Here is a 14,024-nt window from a genome sequence, read left to right on the forward strand (position 1 = left end):
CTACCTTGAAATGTTGGGGCAGAGCTTAATGGCCTGGAAGCCACTCAAGAGCAAGTAGTGCTGAGACAAATCCTTCTGCCTACTCTGTGAAGATAAAAGAAAAGTATAAATCCAACATCATCTAGAAAATATTTCCTTGCAAAGCTGCCATTACCTTTAAAAACCCTGTAGAGAGAAGCCCGAAGGAGAAGCCCTTGGCAAAGACGAGCTGTTTTACCCAATCTCTTGACAGATAATCTCCCCATCATTGCTTTTCAGTCTCTTTGAATCTACTCTTTGTTATTTTCTTTGTAGACAATCATGTGAAGACAGACTGTTTTATTTATTCCTTTCCAGTCTTTGCCTGTCTGCCCACTTCCTTCCTTCCTTCCTCTCCTTACTTTCTTTCTTTCCTCTCTTTCTTTTGTTTCTTCTCTTTCCCTTCCCCTCCTCCCTCCTTTCCTTCCCTCCTTCCCTCCTTTCCTTTCTTCCCTCACTTCCTTTCTTAACTTATTGTGCTGACTAGGGCCTCCAGTGCAATACTGAATAGGAATGGCAAGATCAGACATCCTTACCTTGTTCCCAGTATTAGGGAATGGTCTTTCACCACTAAGCATGATGTTGACTGTAGGGTTTTTGTAGATGCCTCTAATGTTAACTTCTTTTTTAAGTTTGCTGAGAATTTTTATAATGAACAGATGTTTATCGAATGGTTGTCTTTAAATCTACCATCTTGCTCTTTTTGTCTGTTTGTCCCATCTATTCTTTGTCCCCTTTTCTCATCTTTTACTCCCTTTTGGATTAATTGCATATTTTTTAAGATTCCATTTTTTCTTTTGTTGGCTTATTAATTATACCTCTTTGTATTTTTATTTTTAATGGTTTACAGTTCAGAGTATTCATCTTTAACTTATGACAGTCTACCTTCAAGTAATGTGTTTTCATATATACATATATATATATATCACTTCACGTATATTATAAGAATCTTGGACTTCCCTGCTGGCTCAGTGGTTAAGAATCCGCCTGCCAATGCAGGGGACACGGGTTTGAGCCCTGGTCCGGGAAGATCCCACATGCCGCGGAGCAGCTAAGCCCATGTGCCACAACTACTGAGTCTATGCTTTAGAGCCCATGAGCCACAACTACGGAGCCCACGCGCCACAACTACCAAAGCCCACACGCCTGGAGCCCACGCTCTGCAACAAGAGAAGCCACCGCATTGAGAAGCCTGTGCACTGCAAAGAAGAGTAGCCCCCACTCACCTCAACTAGAGAAAGCTCGCATGCAGCAACAAAGACCTAACGCAGTCATAAATAAATAAATAGCCTTATAACAGTACACTTCAATTTCCTCTCTCAGGGTCTTTGTAGCATTATTGTAATATATTTTACTTCTATGTAATGTAATTTTTGTTTTAAACAGTGTTATCTTTCAAAGAGATTTTTAAAATAATAAAAAGTATATCTTATATTTATCTATATATTTACCATTTTTCAGTGCTGTCACTTTTTTGTAGAACCAGGTTTCTGTCTGGTATCATTTTCCCATCAACCTGAAGGACTTCCTTTAACATTCTTGTAGTACAGGTTTGCTGGTATTGAATTCTGCTTGCATTTTTGTGTTTGAAAAAAAAAATGTTTATTTTGCCTTCACTTTTAAAAAATATTTTCCCTGTGTATAGAATTCTAGGTTGAGTTTTAGATTGTTTCAGTACTTTCAAGATGTTGCTCTGGTGTTTTCTGGCTTGCATTGTTTCTCACAAGAAGTCTTCTGTCATTCTTATCTGTGTTGCTCTGTACTTCACATATCTTTTTTTCCTCTTGCTGTTTTTAATATTTTTCTATCACTTATTGTAAGTAATTTTATTATGATGTGCATTAGTTTAGTTTTGTTCATTTTTCTTATTTATGGTATTCCTTGAGTTTCTTGGATCTGTGGGTTTATAATTTTTACCAGATTTGGAAAAACTTTGGCCACTCATTTTTCTTTTTTTTTCTCGCTTACTGGGATATAACTGACAAACAGCACTGTGTAAGTTTAAGGTGTACAGTATAATGATTTGACTTACATACATCATGAAATGATGATCACAATAAATAGTGAAGGTCCATCATCTCATATAGATACAAAATAAAAGAAAAACATTTTTTTCTTTTGTCATGAGATTTAAATTAGGATTTACTTTCTTAACAAGTTTCATATATAACATACAGCAGTGTTAATTATATATATTAATCATGGCATACATTACATCCCTAGTACTTATTTATCTTATGACTGGAAGTTTGCACCTTTTGACCATAAACTGTATGGTTCCTTTATATCTTTAGCTGTGGAAAATCTCTTCTGCTAGTCATTAAGTCATTCTCATCCATAATTGCTCTGAAATTAGTTGTAATTTTGGTGCACCTATGGGAAGAGGTGAGCTCAGGGTCTTCCTCCTCCACCATCTCAGTCATTGTCTCATTAGTTTTTCAGAATTTTTTTCTCTCCTTCAAGGAGCCCAATTGCATACATAAAATGTTGCTTTCAATTGGCCTGCGACTCACTGATACTCTATTCATTTATTGTCCATCTTTTTTTCTCTCTCTGTGTTTCATTTTGGATTGATTCTACTTTATATCTTTAAATTTACTATTCTTTTCTTTGCATTGTCTTACCTTCAATTAAACTCATCCATTACATTTTTCATTTCAGATACCTTTTTTAAATTTAGGAATTGAATTTTTTTTTTTTTTTTTTTTTTTTGCGGTACGTGGGCCTGTCACTGTTGTGGTCTCTCCCGTTGCAGAGCACAGGCTCCGGACGCGCAGGCTCAGTGGCCATGGCTCACGGGCCCAGCCGCTCCGCAGCATGTGGGATCCTCCTGGACCAGGGCACGAACCCGTGTCCCCTGCATCGGCAGGCGGACTCTCAACCACTGCGCCACCAGGGAAGCCCCTAGGAATTGAATTTTTAAAAATATCTTCCATATCTCAATATGCTCATGTTTTTTTCTTTCTTAACAACATGGAATATATCATAATAATTTTTAATATCCTTGTCTATTAATTCCATTATCTCTATCGTATCTGAATCTGTTTCTATTGATTAGTTTTTCTCATTGCAGATCATATTTTCCTGCTTTTTTGCATGCATGGTAATTGTTTATTGGATGCCAGACATTCTGAACTTGTTGGATACTGAATATTTTTACATTACTTTGAGTACTTTTGAGCTTTATTTATTCTGAGACACATTTAAGTTATTTGGGAACAGTTTGATCCTTTTGAGGCTCTTTTAAACTTGCATAGGATCAGAATAGCCTTTATTCCAGGCCTAATTTTTCCCCATGTAGGACAGTGCTTTGGAGTACTCCACCTGATGTCTAGTGTGTTGAGAGATTTTTCCAGTCTGACTTGTGGTCACATGAACTGTTTCTGGCCTTGTGTGATTTTGGAGGATTAGTCTACCTGCTCTTTTCCAGTGGTTCTTTTTCTGACTTCAGGTAGTTTGCTTATGTGCATGTACTGATCTGTACTCAGCTGAAGACTCAAAAGGAAAACCCTGCAGATCTCTGGAACTCTGTCTCAGTATAGTGCTCTCATTTCGGTTATCTCCTCACATGCAGCTTTTTCCTCTCTGATACTCTGCTCCACGATTCTTGCAACCCTGACCTCTCTGGATTTTCAACTGTTTCCTTAACATTATTTTTCTTAAAATAACATGACAGATTAGTATTAAGTAATAAATTTTAAAGTAGCTTATTTTCAGACATGTATCTTTGGCTTACATTCTTTTTGTTAATATCATAACATTAAAGGAGCATTTATACTGGGTCTGATGGCATCAATTAAATTTTTCTTAGAAGCAAAAGTAGATTGATAGTGGTTTTAAATTTATTTGATTGCGTAGTGGTTTTAAGTTTATGTTTGGTAAATATATTCTCAATATAGTCTATTTTTAAATTTTTATTGGGGTATAGTTGCTTTACAATGTTGTGTCAGTTTCTACTGTACAGCAAAGTGAATCAGCTATACGTACACATATATCTGCTCTTTTTTGATTTCCTTCCCGTTTAGGTCACCACACAGAGCACTGAGTAGAGTTCCTTGTGCTATACAATAGGTTTTCACTAGTTATCTGTTTTATACATAGTTTCAATAGCGTATATATGTCAATTCCAATCTTCTAATTCATCCCACCCTCCTTCCCCCTTGGTGTCCATGTGCTTGTCCTGTACATCTGTGTGTCTATTTCGGCTTTGCAAATAAGATCATCTATACCATTTTTCTAGATTCCACATATATGCATTAATATACAATATTTGTTTTTCTCTTTCTGACTTATTTCACTCTGTAGATGTAGTCTCTCGGTCCATCTACATCTCTACAAATGACCCAATTTCATTCCTTTTTATGGCTGAGTAATATTCCATTGTATATATGTACCACATCTTCTTTATCCATTCATCTGTTGATGGACATTTAGGTTGCTTCCATGTCCTGGCTATTGTAAATAGTGCTGCAGTGAACATTGGGGTGCATGTGTCTTTCTGAACTATGGTTTTCTCAGGGTATATGCCCAGTAGTGGGATTGCTCAGTCATATGGTAGTTCTATTTTTAGTTTTTTAAGGAACCTCCATATTGTTCTCCATAGTCTAGTTATTTTTAAGCTTAATGGCTATTGTTTAGTTCTTAGATGATATAAAAAACAAAAATTCAGGAGTATCAAAAGAGTTTTTTGCTGCATTATTCACTACCAAATTTAAAAAATATGCAGAATAGGGAATATAAAAATACCCTAGAAAAAATTTTAGTGCTCTACTTTTATAATCTATTTTTCCTTCTATGTGTATATGGGGCATTTTCATGTTACTGTGCTTTCAGAGTAGTGTGTGTGTGTGGGTTATACCAAAAATGTGTTTAATGTCATTATTCACATCTGCCAACATCTTAATTATTTGGGTTTTTTATTTCAACCAAAAATAATGTGTGACATTTGGTGTTGTTTATATTTTATACAAGTATTCCGTCATAATGTTATCACATTTTCCTGTCAAATGAAAAATTTTCCATTATCACGCTCGTTAAGTTTCTTGGATGAACTCTGGAAACTAAACATTACCTTGGTAAAAATTAAGACATATATATTAAATGTTCATTCTCATTTTTATATACTTTCTAGTCTGCAGTATCCATGTTACTTTTTCTCAAATCAGATTTTAGTTTTCAATACTTGACTCTATAATTAACAGACATTTCAAAGTCTTCATATATAGTAACAATATCTGATGAATGCTGTTAATCTTTTCATTTTTCACACTCTTTTACATTCTCATTTTTTTCACCTCCAAACAGTGTGCATTATAGACAAAATACATACTCTTTTTCAGTAAAATAAAGAGTATTTAGTGGGTTTTGTTTGTTTTTACCATTTACCAGAATTTTGTGTGTAATGTTTTTGAAAACTTCCTATTGTATGGACTTTGGACAGTTAATTTCCACTACTAAGTCAGTAAATTTTTTAGCTGGTATGTTTAACTTTGGGTGGGTGAGTGGGGATTTTTGAGGTAAATTGGGAATAATCACTTAGTGATAAAAAAAAATTCAGTACCTTTCACCTTTCTTTCATATAGTATCAGAGGTGCAGAATCTGGGACAAGTTGCATGAAGAGCATATCAATGCAGGACGTACAGTTCAGGTAAGGCTATTTTATTGTTTCAGGTAAAACGGTATGAAAAGACAGTCTTAAGAAAATTTTGCTGAAATATATACCCTTGTAGCTGAATCCTTTTATATGTATTTGTAACTATTTCCTTAAGGATACATTTTTAGCAAGAATTATTGAATCAGATGTCATACATATTTTTAAGATTTTGATTCATATCACCAAAATTTTCTCCAGAAATGATACATCAACTTACACTTTCACAATGAATGCATTTTACAACACTAGTATTACTCATTCCTCAAATTTTTGCTACTTAGTAGGTTAAAATAACACTGCTTTGTCGTTTTAATCTGGATTTTTTCTTTTATTGCTTTGAAGGGTGGAAGCTTTTTATATGTACCTTGGATAGTAATGGTTTTTTTTTAAATTCTTTATTGGAGTATAATTGCTTTACAATGGTGTGTTCGTTTCTGCTTTATAACAAGCTGAATCAGTTATACATATACATATGTTCCCATATCTCTTCCCTCTTATGTCTCCCTTGCTCCCACCCTCCCTATCCCACCCCTCTAGGTGGTCACAAAGCACCAAGCTGATCTCCCTGTGCTATGCGGCTGCTTCCCACTAGCTATCTATTTTACATTTGGTAGTGTATATATGCCACTCTCTGGCTTTGTCACAGCTTACCCTTCCCCCTCCCCATATCCTCAAGTCCATTCTCTAGTAGGTCTGTGTCTTTATTCCTATCTTACCCCTAAGTTCTTCATGACATTTTTTTTCTTAAATTCCATATATATCTGTTATCATAAGGTATTTGTCTTTCTCTTTGTGACTTACTTCACTCTGTATGACAGACTCTAGGTCTATCCACCTCATTACAAATAGCTCAATTTCGTTTCTTTTTATGGCTAAGTAATATTCCATTGTATGTATGTGCCACATCTTCTTTATCCATTCATCTGATGATGGACACTTAGGTTGTTTCCATCTCCGGGCTATTGTAAATAGAGCTGCAATGAATATTTTGGTACATGACTCTTTTTGAATTATGCTTTTCTCAGGGTATATGCCCAGTAGTGGGATTGCTGGGTCATATGGTAGTTCTATTAGTAGTTTTTTTTGTTGTTGTTGTTGTTGTTTTTGCGGTATGCGGGCCTCTCACTGCTGTGGCCTCTCCCGTTGCGGAGCACAGGCTCCGGACGTGCAGGCTCAGCGGTCATGGCTCACGGGCCCAGCTGCTCCACGGCATGTGGGATCTTCCGGGACTGGAGCCCGAACACGCGTCCTCTGCAGTGGCAGGCGGACTCTGAACAACTGTGCCACCAGGGAAGCCCCTATTTGTAGTTTTTTAAGGAACCTCCATACTGTTCTCCATAGTGGCTGTACCAATTCACATTCCCACCAACAGTGCAAGAGGGTTCGCTTTTCTCCACACCCACTCCAGCATTTATTGTTTCTAGATTTTTTGATGATGGTCATTCTGACTAGTGTGAGATGATATCTCATTGTAGTTTTGATTTGCATTTCTCTAACGTTTAATGACGTTGAGGATTCTTTCATGTGTTTGTTGGCAGTCTGTATATCATTTTTGGAGAAATGTCTATTTAGGTCTTCTGCCCATTTTTGGATGGGGTTGTTTGGTTTTTTGATATTGAGCTGCATAAGCTGCTTATAAATTTTGGAGATTAATCCTTTGTCAGTTGCTTCATTTGCAAATATTTTCTCCCATTCTGAGGGTTGCCTTTTTGTCTTGTTTATGGTTTCCTTTGCTGTGCAAAAGCTTTTAAGTTTCATTAGGTCCCATTTGTTTATTTTTGTTTTTATTTCCATTTCTCTAGGAGGTGGATCAAAAAGGATCTTGCTCTGATTTATGTCATAGAGTGTTCTGCCTATGTTTTTCTCTAAGAGTTTGATACTTTCTGGCCTTACCTTTAGGTCTTTAATCCATTTTGAGCTTATTTTTGTGTATGGTGTTAGGGACTGATCTAATCTCATACTTTTACATGTAGCTGTCCAGTTTTCCCAATACCACTTATTGAAGAGGCTGTCCTTTCTCCACTGTACATTCCTGCCTCCTTTATCTAAGATAAGGTGACCATATGTGCGTGGGTTTATCTCTGGGCTTCCTATCCAGTTCCATTGATGTATATTTCTGTTTTTGTGCCAGTACCATACTGTCTTGATTACTGTAGCTTTGTAGTATAGTCTGAAGTCAGGGAGCCTTATTCCTCCAGCTCCATTTTTCGTTCTCAAGATTGCTTTGGCTGTTCGGGGCCTTTTGTGTTACCATACAAATTGTGAAATTTTTTGTTCTAGTTCTGTAAGAAATGCCAGTGGCAGTTTGATAGGGATTGCATTGAATCTGTAGATTGCTTTGGGTAGTAGAGTCATTTTCACAATGTTGATTCTTCCAATCCAAGAACATGGTATATCTCTCTATTTGTATCATCTTTAATTTCTTTCATCAGTGTCTTATAGTTTTCTGCATACAGGTCTCTTGTCTCCTTAGGTAGGTTTATTCCTAGATATTTTATTCTTTTTGTTGCAATGGTAAATGGGAGTGTTTTCTTGATTTCACTTTCAGATTTTTCATCATTAGTGTATAGGAATGCCAGAGATTTCTGTGCATTAATTTTGTATCCTGCTACTCTACCAAATTCATTGATTAGCTCTAGTAGTTTTCTGGTAGCATCCTTAGGATTCTCTATGTATAGTATCATGTCATCTGCAAACAGTGACAGCTTTACTTCTTCTTTTCCGATTTGGATTCCTTTTATTTCCTTTTCTTCTCTAATTGCTGTGGCTAATACTTCCAAAACTATGTTGAATAAGAGTGGTGAGAGTGGGCAACCTTGTCTTGTTCCTGATGTTAGTGGAAATGCTTTCAGTTTTTCACCATTGAGGACGATGTTGGCTGTGGGTTTGTCATATATGGCCTTCATTATGTTGAGGAAAGTTCCCTCTATGCCTACTTTCTGCAGGGTTTTTATCATAAATGGGTGTTGAATTTTGTCGAAAGCTTTCTCTGCATCTATTGAGATGATAATATGGTTTTTCTCCTTCAATTTGTTAATATGGTTTATCACATTGATAGATTTGCGTATATTGAAGAATCCTTGCATTCCTGGAATAAACCCCACTTGATCATGGTGTATGATCCTTTTAAGGTGCTGTTGGATTCTGTTTGCTAGTATTCTGTTGAGGATTTTTGCATCTATGTTCATCAGTAATATTGGCCTGTAGTTTTCTTTCTTTGTGACATCCTTGTTGATTTTGGTATCAGGGTGATGGTGGCCTCGTAGAAAGAGTTTGGAAGTGTTCCTCCCTCTGCTATATTTTGGAAGAGTTTGAGAAGGATAGGTGTTAGCTCTTCTCTAAATGTTTGATAGAATTCGCCTGTGAATCCATCTGGTCCTGGCTTTTGTTTGTTGGAAGATTTTTAATCACAGTTTCAGTGCTTGTGATTGGTCTGTTCATATTTTCTATTTCTTCCTGTTTCAATCTTGGCAGGTTGTGCATTTCTAAGAATTTGTCTATTTCTTCCAGGTTGTCCATTTTATTGGCATAGAGTTGCTTGTAGTAATCTCTCATGATCTTTTGTATTTCTGCAGTGTCAGTTGTTACTTCTCCTTTTTGATTTCTAATTCTATTGATTTGAGTCTTCTCCCTGTTTTTCTTGATGAGTCTGGCTAATGGTTTATGAATTTTGTTTATCTTCTCAAAGAACCAGCTTTTAGTTTTATTGATCTTTGCTATAGTTTCCTTCATTTCTTTTTCATTTATTTCTGATCTGATTTTTATGATTTCTTTCCTTCTGCTAACTTTGGGGGTTTTTTTGTTCTTCTTTCTCTAATTGCTTTAGGTGCAAGGTTAGGTTGTTTATTCTAGATGTTTCCTGTTTCTTAAGGTAGGATTGTATTGCTATAAACTACCTCTTAGAACTGCTTTTGCTGCATCACATAGGTTTTGGGTCGTCGTGTCTCCATGTCATTTGTTTCTAGGTATTTTTTTATTTCCTCTTTGATTTCTTCAGTGATCACTTCGTTATTAAGTAGTGTATTGTTTAGCCTCCATGTGTTTGTATTTTTTACAGGTCTTTTCCTGTAATTGATATCTAGTCTCATAGTGTTGTGCTCGGAAAAGATACTTGATACAATTCCAATTTTCTTAAATTTACCAAGGCTTGCTTTGTGACCCAAGATATGATCTATCCTGGAGAATGTTCCTTGAGCACTTGAGAAAAATGTGTATTCTGTTGTTTTTGGATGGAATGTCCTATAAATATCAATTAAGTCCATCTTGTTTAATGTATCATTGAAAGCTTGTGTTTACTTATTTATTTTCATTTTGGATGATCTGTCCATTGGTGAAAGTGGGGTGTTAAAGTCCCCTACTATGAATGTGTTACTGTCGATTTCCCCTTTTATGGCTGTTAGTATTTGCCTTATGTATTGAGGTGCTCCTATGTTGGGTGCATAAATATTTACAATTGTTATATCTTCTTCTTGGATCAATCCCTTGATCATTATGTAGTGTCCTTCTTTGTCTCTTCTAATAGTCTTTATTTTAAAGTCTATTTTGTCTCATATGAGAATTGCTACTCCAGCTTTCTTTTGGTTTCCATTTGCATGGAATATGTTTTTCCATCCCCTTACTTTCAGTCTGTATGTGTCTCTAGGTCTGAAGTGGGTTCTTGTAGACAGCATATATATGGGTCTTGTTTTTGTATCCATTCAGCCAATCTGTGTCTTTTGGTGGGAGCATTTAGTCCATTTACATTTAAGGTAATTATCGATATGTATATTCCTATTCCCATTTTCTTAATTGTTTTGGGTTTGTTATTGTATGTCTTTTCCTTCTCTTGTGTTTTTTGCCTAGAGAAGTTCCTTTAGCAGTTGCTGTAAAGCTGGTTTGGTGGTGCTGAACTCTCTCAGCTTTTGCTTGTCTGTAAAGGTTTTAATTTCTCCATCAAATCTGAATGAGATCCTTGCTGGGTAGAGTAATCTTGGTTGCAGGTTTTTCTCCTTCATCACTTTAAATATGTCCTGCCAGTCCCTTCTGGCTTGCAGAGTTTCTGCTGAAAGATCAGCTGTTAACCTTCTGGGGATTCCCTTGTGTGTTATTTGTTGTTTTTCGCTTGCTGCTTTACTATGTTTTCTTTGTGTTTAATTTTTGATAGTTTGATTAATATGTGTCTTGGCATGTTTCTCCTTGGATTTATCCTGTATGGGACTCTCTGTGCTTCCTGGACTTGATTAACTATTTCCTTTCCTATATTAGGGAAGTTTTCAACTATAATCTCTTCAAATATTTTCTCAGTCGCTTTCTTTTTCTCTTCTTCTGGAACCCCTGTAAGTCAAACGTTGGTGCGTTTAATGTTGTCCCAGAGGTCTCTGAGACTGTCCTCCGTTCTTTTCATCCTTTTTTCTTTATTCTGCTCTGCAGTAGTTATTTCCACTATTTTATCTTCCAGGTCACTTATCCGTTCTTCTGCCTCAGTTATTCTGCTATTGATCCCATCTAGAGTATTTTTAATTTCATTTATTGTGTTGTTCATCGTTGTTTGTTTCATCTTTAGTTCTTCTAGGTCCTTGTTAAATGTTTCTTGCATTTTGTCTATTCTATTTCCAAGATTTTGGATCATCTTTAATATCATTCTGAATTCTTTTTCAGGTAGACTGCCAATTTCCTCTTCATTTGTTAGGTCTGGTGGGTTTTTATCTTGCTCCTTCATCTCCTGTTTGTTTTTCTGTCTTCTCATTTTGCTTATCTTACTGTGTTTGGGGTCTCCTTTTTGCAGGCTGCAGGTTTTTAGTTCCCGTTGTTTTTGGTGTCTGTCCCCAGTGGCTAAAGTTGGTTCAGTGGGTTGTGTAGGCTTTCTGGTGGAGGAGACTAGTGCCTGTGTTCTCGTGAATGAGGCTGGATGTTGTCTTTCTGGTGGGCAGGTCCACGTCTGGTGGTGTGTTTTTGGGTGTCTGTGAACTTATTATGATTTTAGGCAGCCTCTCTGCTAATGGGTGTGGTTGTGTTCCTGTCTTGCTAGTTGTTTGGCATAGGATGTCCAGCACTGTAGCTTGCTGGTTGTTGAGTGAAGCTGGTTGCTGGTGTTGAGATGGAGATCTCTGGAAGATATTCGCCGTTTGATATTATGTGGAGCTGGGAGGTCTCTTGTGGATCAGTGTCCTGAAGTTGGCTCTCCCACCTCAGAGGCACAGCACTGACTCCTGGCTGCAGCACCAAGAGCCTTTCATCCACATGGCTCAGAATAAAAGGGAGAAAAAGAAAGGAAGGAAGAAAGGAAGAAAAAAAGGCGGAAGGAAGGAGGGAAGGAAGGAAAGAAAGAGAGAAAGAAGATAAAATAAGATAAAATAAAATAAAGTTATTAAAATAAAAAATAACTGTTAAGAAAATTGTTTTTTAAAAAAAGAAAAAACACAACAGACGGATAGAACTCTACGACAAATGGTGGAAGCAAAGCTATACAGACAAAATCTCACACAGAAGTATACACATACACAGTCACAAAAAGAGGAAAAGGGGAAAAAAATCATAAATCTTGCTCTCAAAGTCCACCTCCTCAATTTGGGATGATTCGTTGTCTATTCATGTATTGCACAGATGCAGGGTACATCAAGTTGATCGTGGAGGTTTAATCCGCTGCTTCTGAGGCTGCTGGGAGGGATTTCCCTTTCTCTCCTTTGTTCTAACAGCTTCTGGGGCTCAGCTTTGGATTTGGCCCGGCCTCTGCGTGTAGGTCGCCGGAGGCCGCCTGTTCTTCGCTCAGACAGGACGGGGTTAAAGGAGCAGCTGCTTCGGGGACTCTGGCTCACTCAGGCCCGGGGGAGGGAGGGGTACCAAGTGCGGCGCGAGCCTGCGGCGGCAGAGGCCAGCATGACGTTGCACCAGCCTGAGGCGCGCCATGCGTTCTCCCCGGGGAAGTTGTCCCTGGATCCCGGGACCCTGGCAGTGGCGGGCTGCACAGGCTCCCTGGAAGGGGGGTGTGGATAGTGACCTGTGCTCGCACACAGGCTTCTTGGTGGCGGCAGCAGCAGCCTTAGCGTCTCATGCCTGTCTCTGGGGTCCGCGCTTTTAGCCGCGGCTCGTGCCCGTCTCTGGAGCTCCTCTAAGCAGTGCTCTTAATCCCCTCTCCTCGCTCACCAGGAAACAAAGAGGGAAGAAAAAGTCTCTTGCCTCTTCGGCAGCTCCAGACTTTTCCCCGGACTCCCTCCCAGCTGCCTGGTGCACTAACCCCCTGCAGGCTGTGTTCACGCCGCGAACCGCAGTCTTCTCCCTGCGCTCCGACCGAAGGCCGAGCGTCAGCTCCCAGCCCCGCCCGCCCCGGCGGGTGAGCAGACAAGCCCCTCAGGCTGGTGAGTGCCAGTCGGCACCGATCCTCCGTGCGGGAAACTCTCCATCTTGCCCTCCGCACCCCTGTTGCTGTGCTCTCCTCCACAGCTCCGAAGAAGTTTTCCCCCTCCCCCAACCGCAGTCTCTGCCCGCGAAGGGGCTTCTAGTGTGTGGAAACCTTTCCTCCTTCACAGCTCCCTCCCACTGGTGCAGGTCCCGTCCCTATCCTTTTGTCTCTGTTTATTCTTTTTTCTTTTGCCCTACCCAGGTACGTGGGTACTTTCTTGCCTTATGGGAGGTCTGAGGTCTTCTGCCAGTTTTCAGTAAGTGTTCTGTAGGAATTATTCCACGTGTAGATGTATTTCTGGTGTATCTGTGGGGACGATGGTGATCTCTGCACCTTACTCTTCCGCCATCTTCCCCTCGTCTTCCGATAGTAATGTTTTTTGTGTTAATTGCCTTTTCATGTCCCTTGCATATATTATGTTGTTGTCTTTTGTCAGAGTTCCTTATAATTTTAAGATATTGGTCTTCTGTTTATAAGATTGTTTCAGTAATACAGTGCAAATATTTTTTGCTAGCTTTTGGCTTTGTAATAAATTTTAATTATTTTAAGTTAATTTTCGAAAGTCATATATTTACGTAGTTAACATCCAAGTAAAATTAAAAGCCTTATAGAACCCTGTCCTTCTCCATCTTTAAGTCCTACTTTTAGGAAACTACTTTTAATCCTTTTGGCCATTTGCCCTGGTATTTAGCTCTTTATTCCTAAATACCATGTGTAGACTGGTATTTCTTCATTAATCAGGTTTAGGCATAGTCTCTTCACTTCTTGCTATAGGAGACACAGATCTAGCTTTCCACCCTACTCTCCTAATTCCTTCCCCCCTATCTATATTATAATTTATAATATATATAATTATATTATATTTAATATATATTATAATTATATTATATATAATTATATATATTATAATTTCTGGTTAAATTAGTGATCAATATCTCATTATTTTGATTATAAAGGTATTGTTTCTTGCTACG

At 38.0% G+C, this 14,024-nt stretch overlaps 1 protein-coding gene across 4 annotated transcripts in view; it reads left to right on the forward strand.

Moving 5' to 3' along the window:
- STX17 (syntaxin 17) overlaps window positions 1-14,024 on the forward strand; it is a 95,643-nt gene that overhangs the window by 15,647 nt on the left and 65,972 nt on the right. For 3 of the 4 annotated variants that reach the window (XM_029202672.1, XM_029202675.1, XM_029202676.1), the window contains exon 3: window positions 5,601-5,666. The exons of the other annotated variant lie outside the window; for it this stretch is intronic. In XM_029202672.1, coding sequence (XP_029058505.1) covers window positions 5,601-5,666 — 66 coding nt within the window. The remainder of the gene's footprint in view (window positions 1-5,600; window positions 5,667-14,024) is intronic. 4 annotated transcript variants of the gene reach the window in all.

Source organism: Monodon monoceros, unplaced genomic scaffold (genome assembly GCF_005190385.1).
Source record: "Monodon monoceros isolate NGI ecotype Baffin Bay Population unplaced genomic scaffold, NGI_Narwhal_1 Super_Scaffold_5, whole genome shotgun sequence".
Lineage (NCBI taxonomy): Eukaryota > Metazoa > Chordata > Mammalia > Artiodactyla > Monodontidae > Monodon > Monodon monoceros.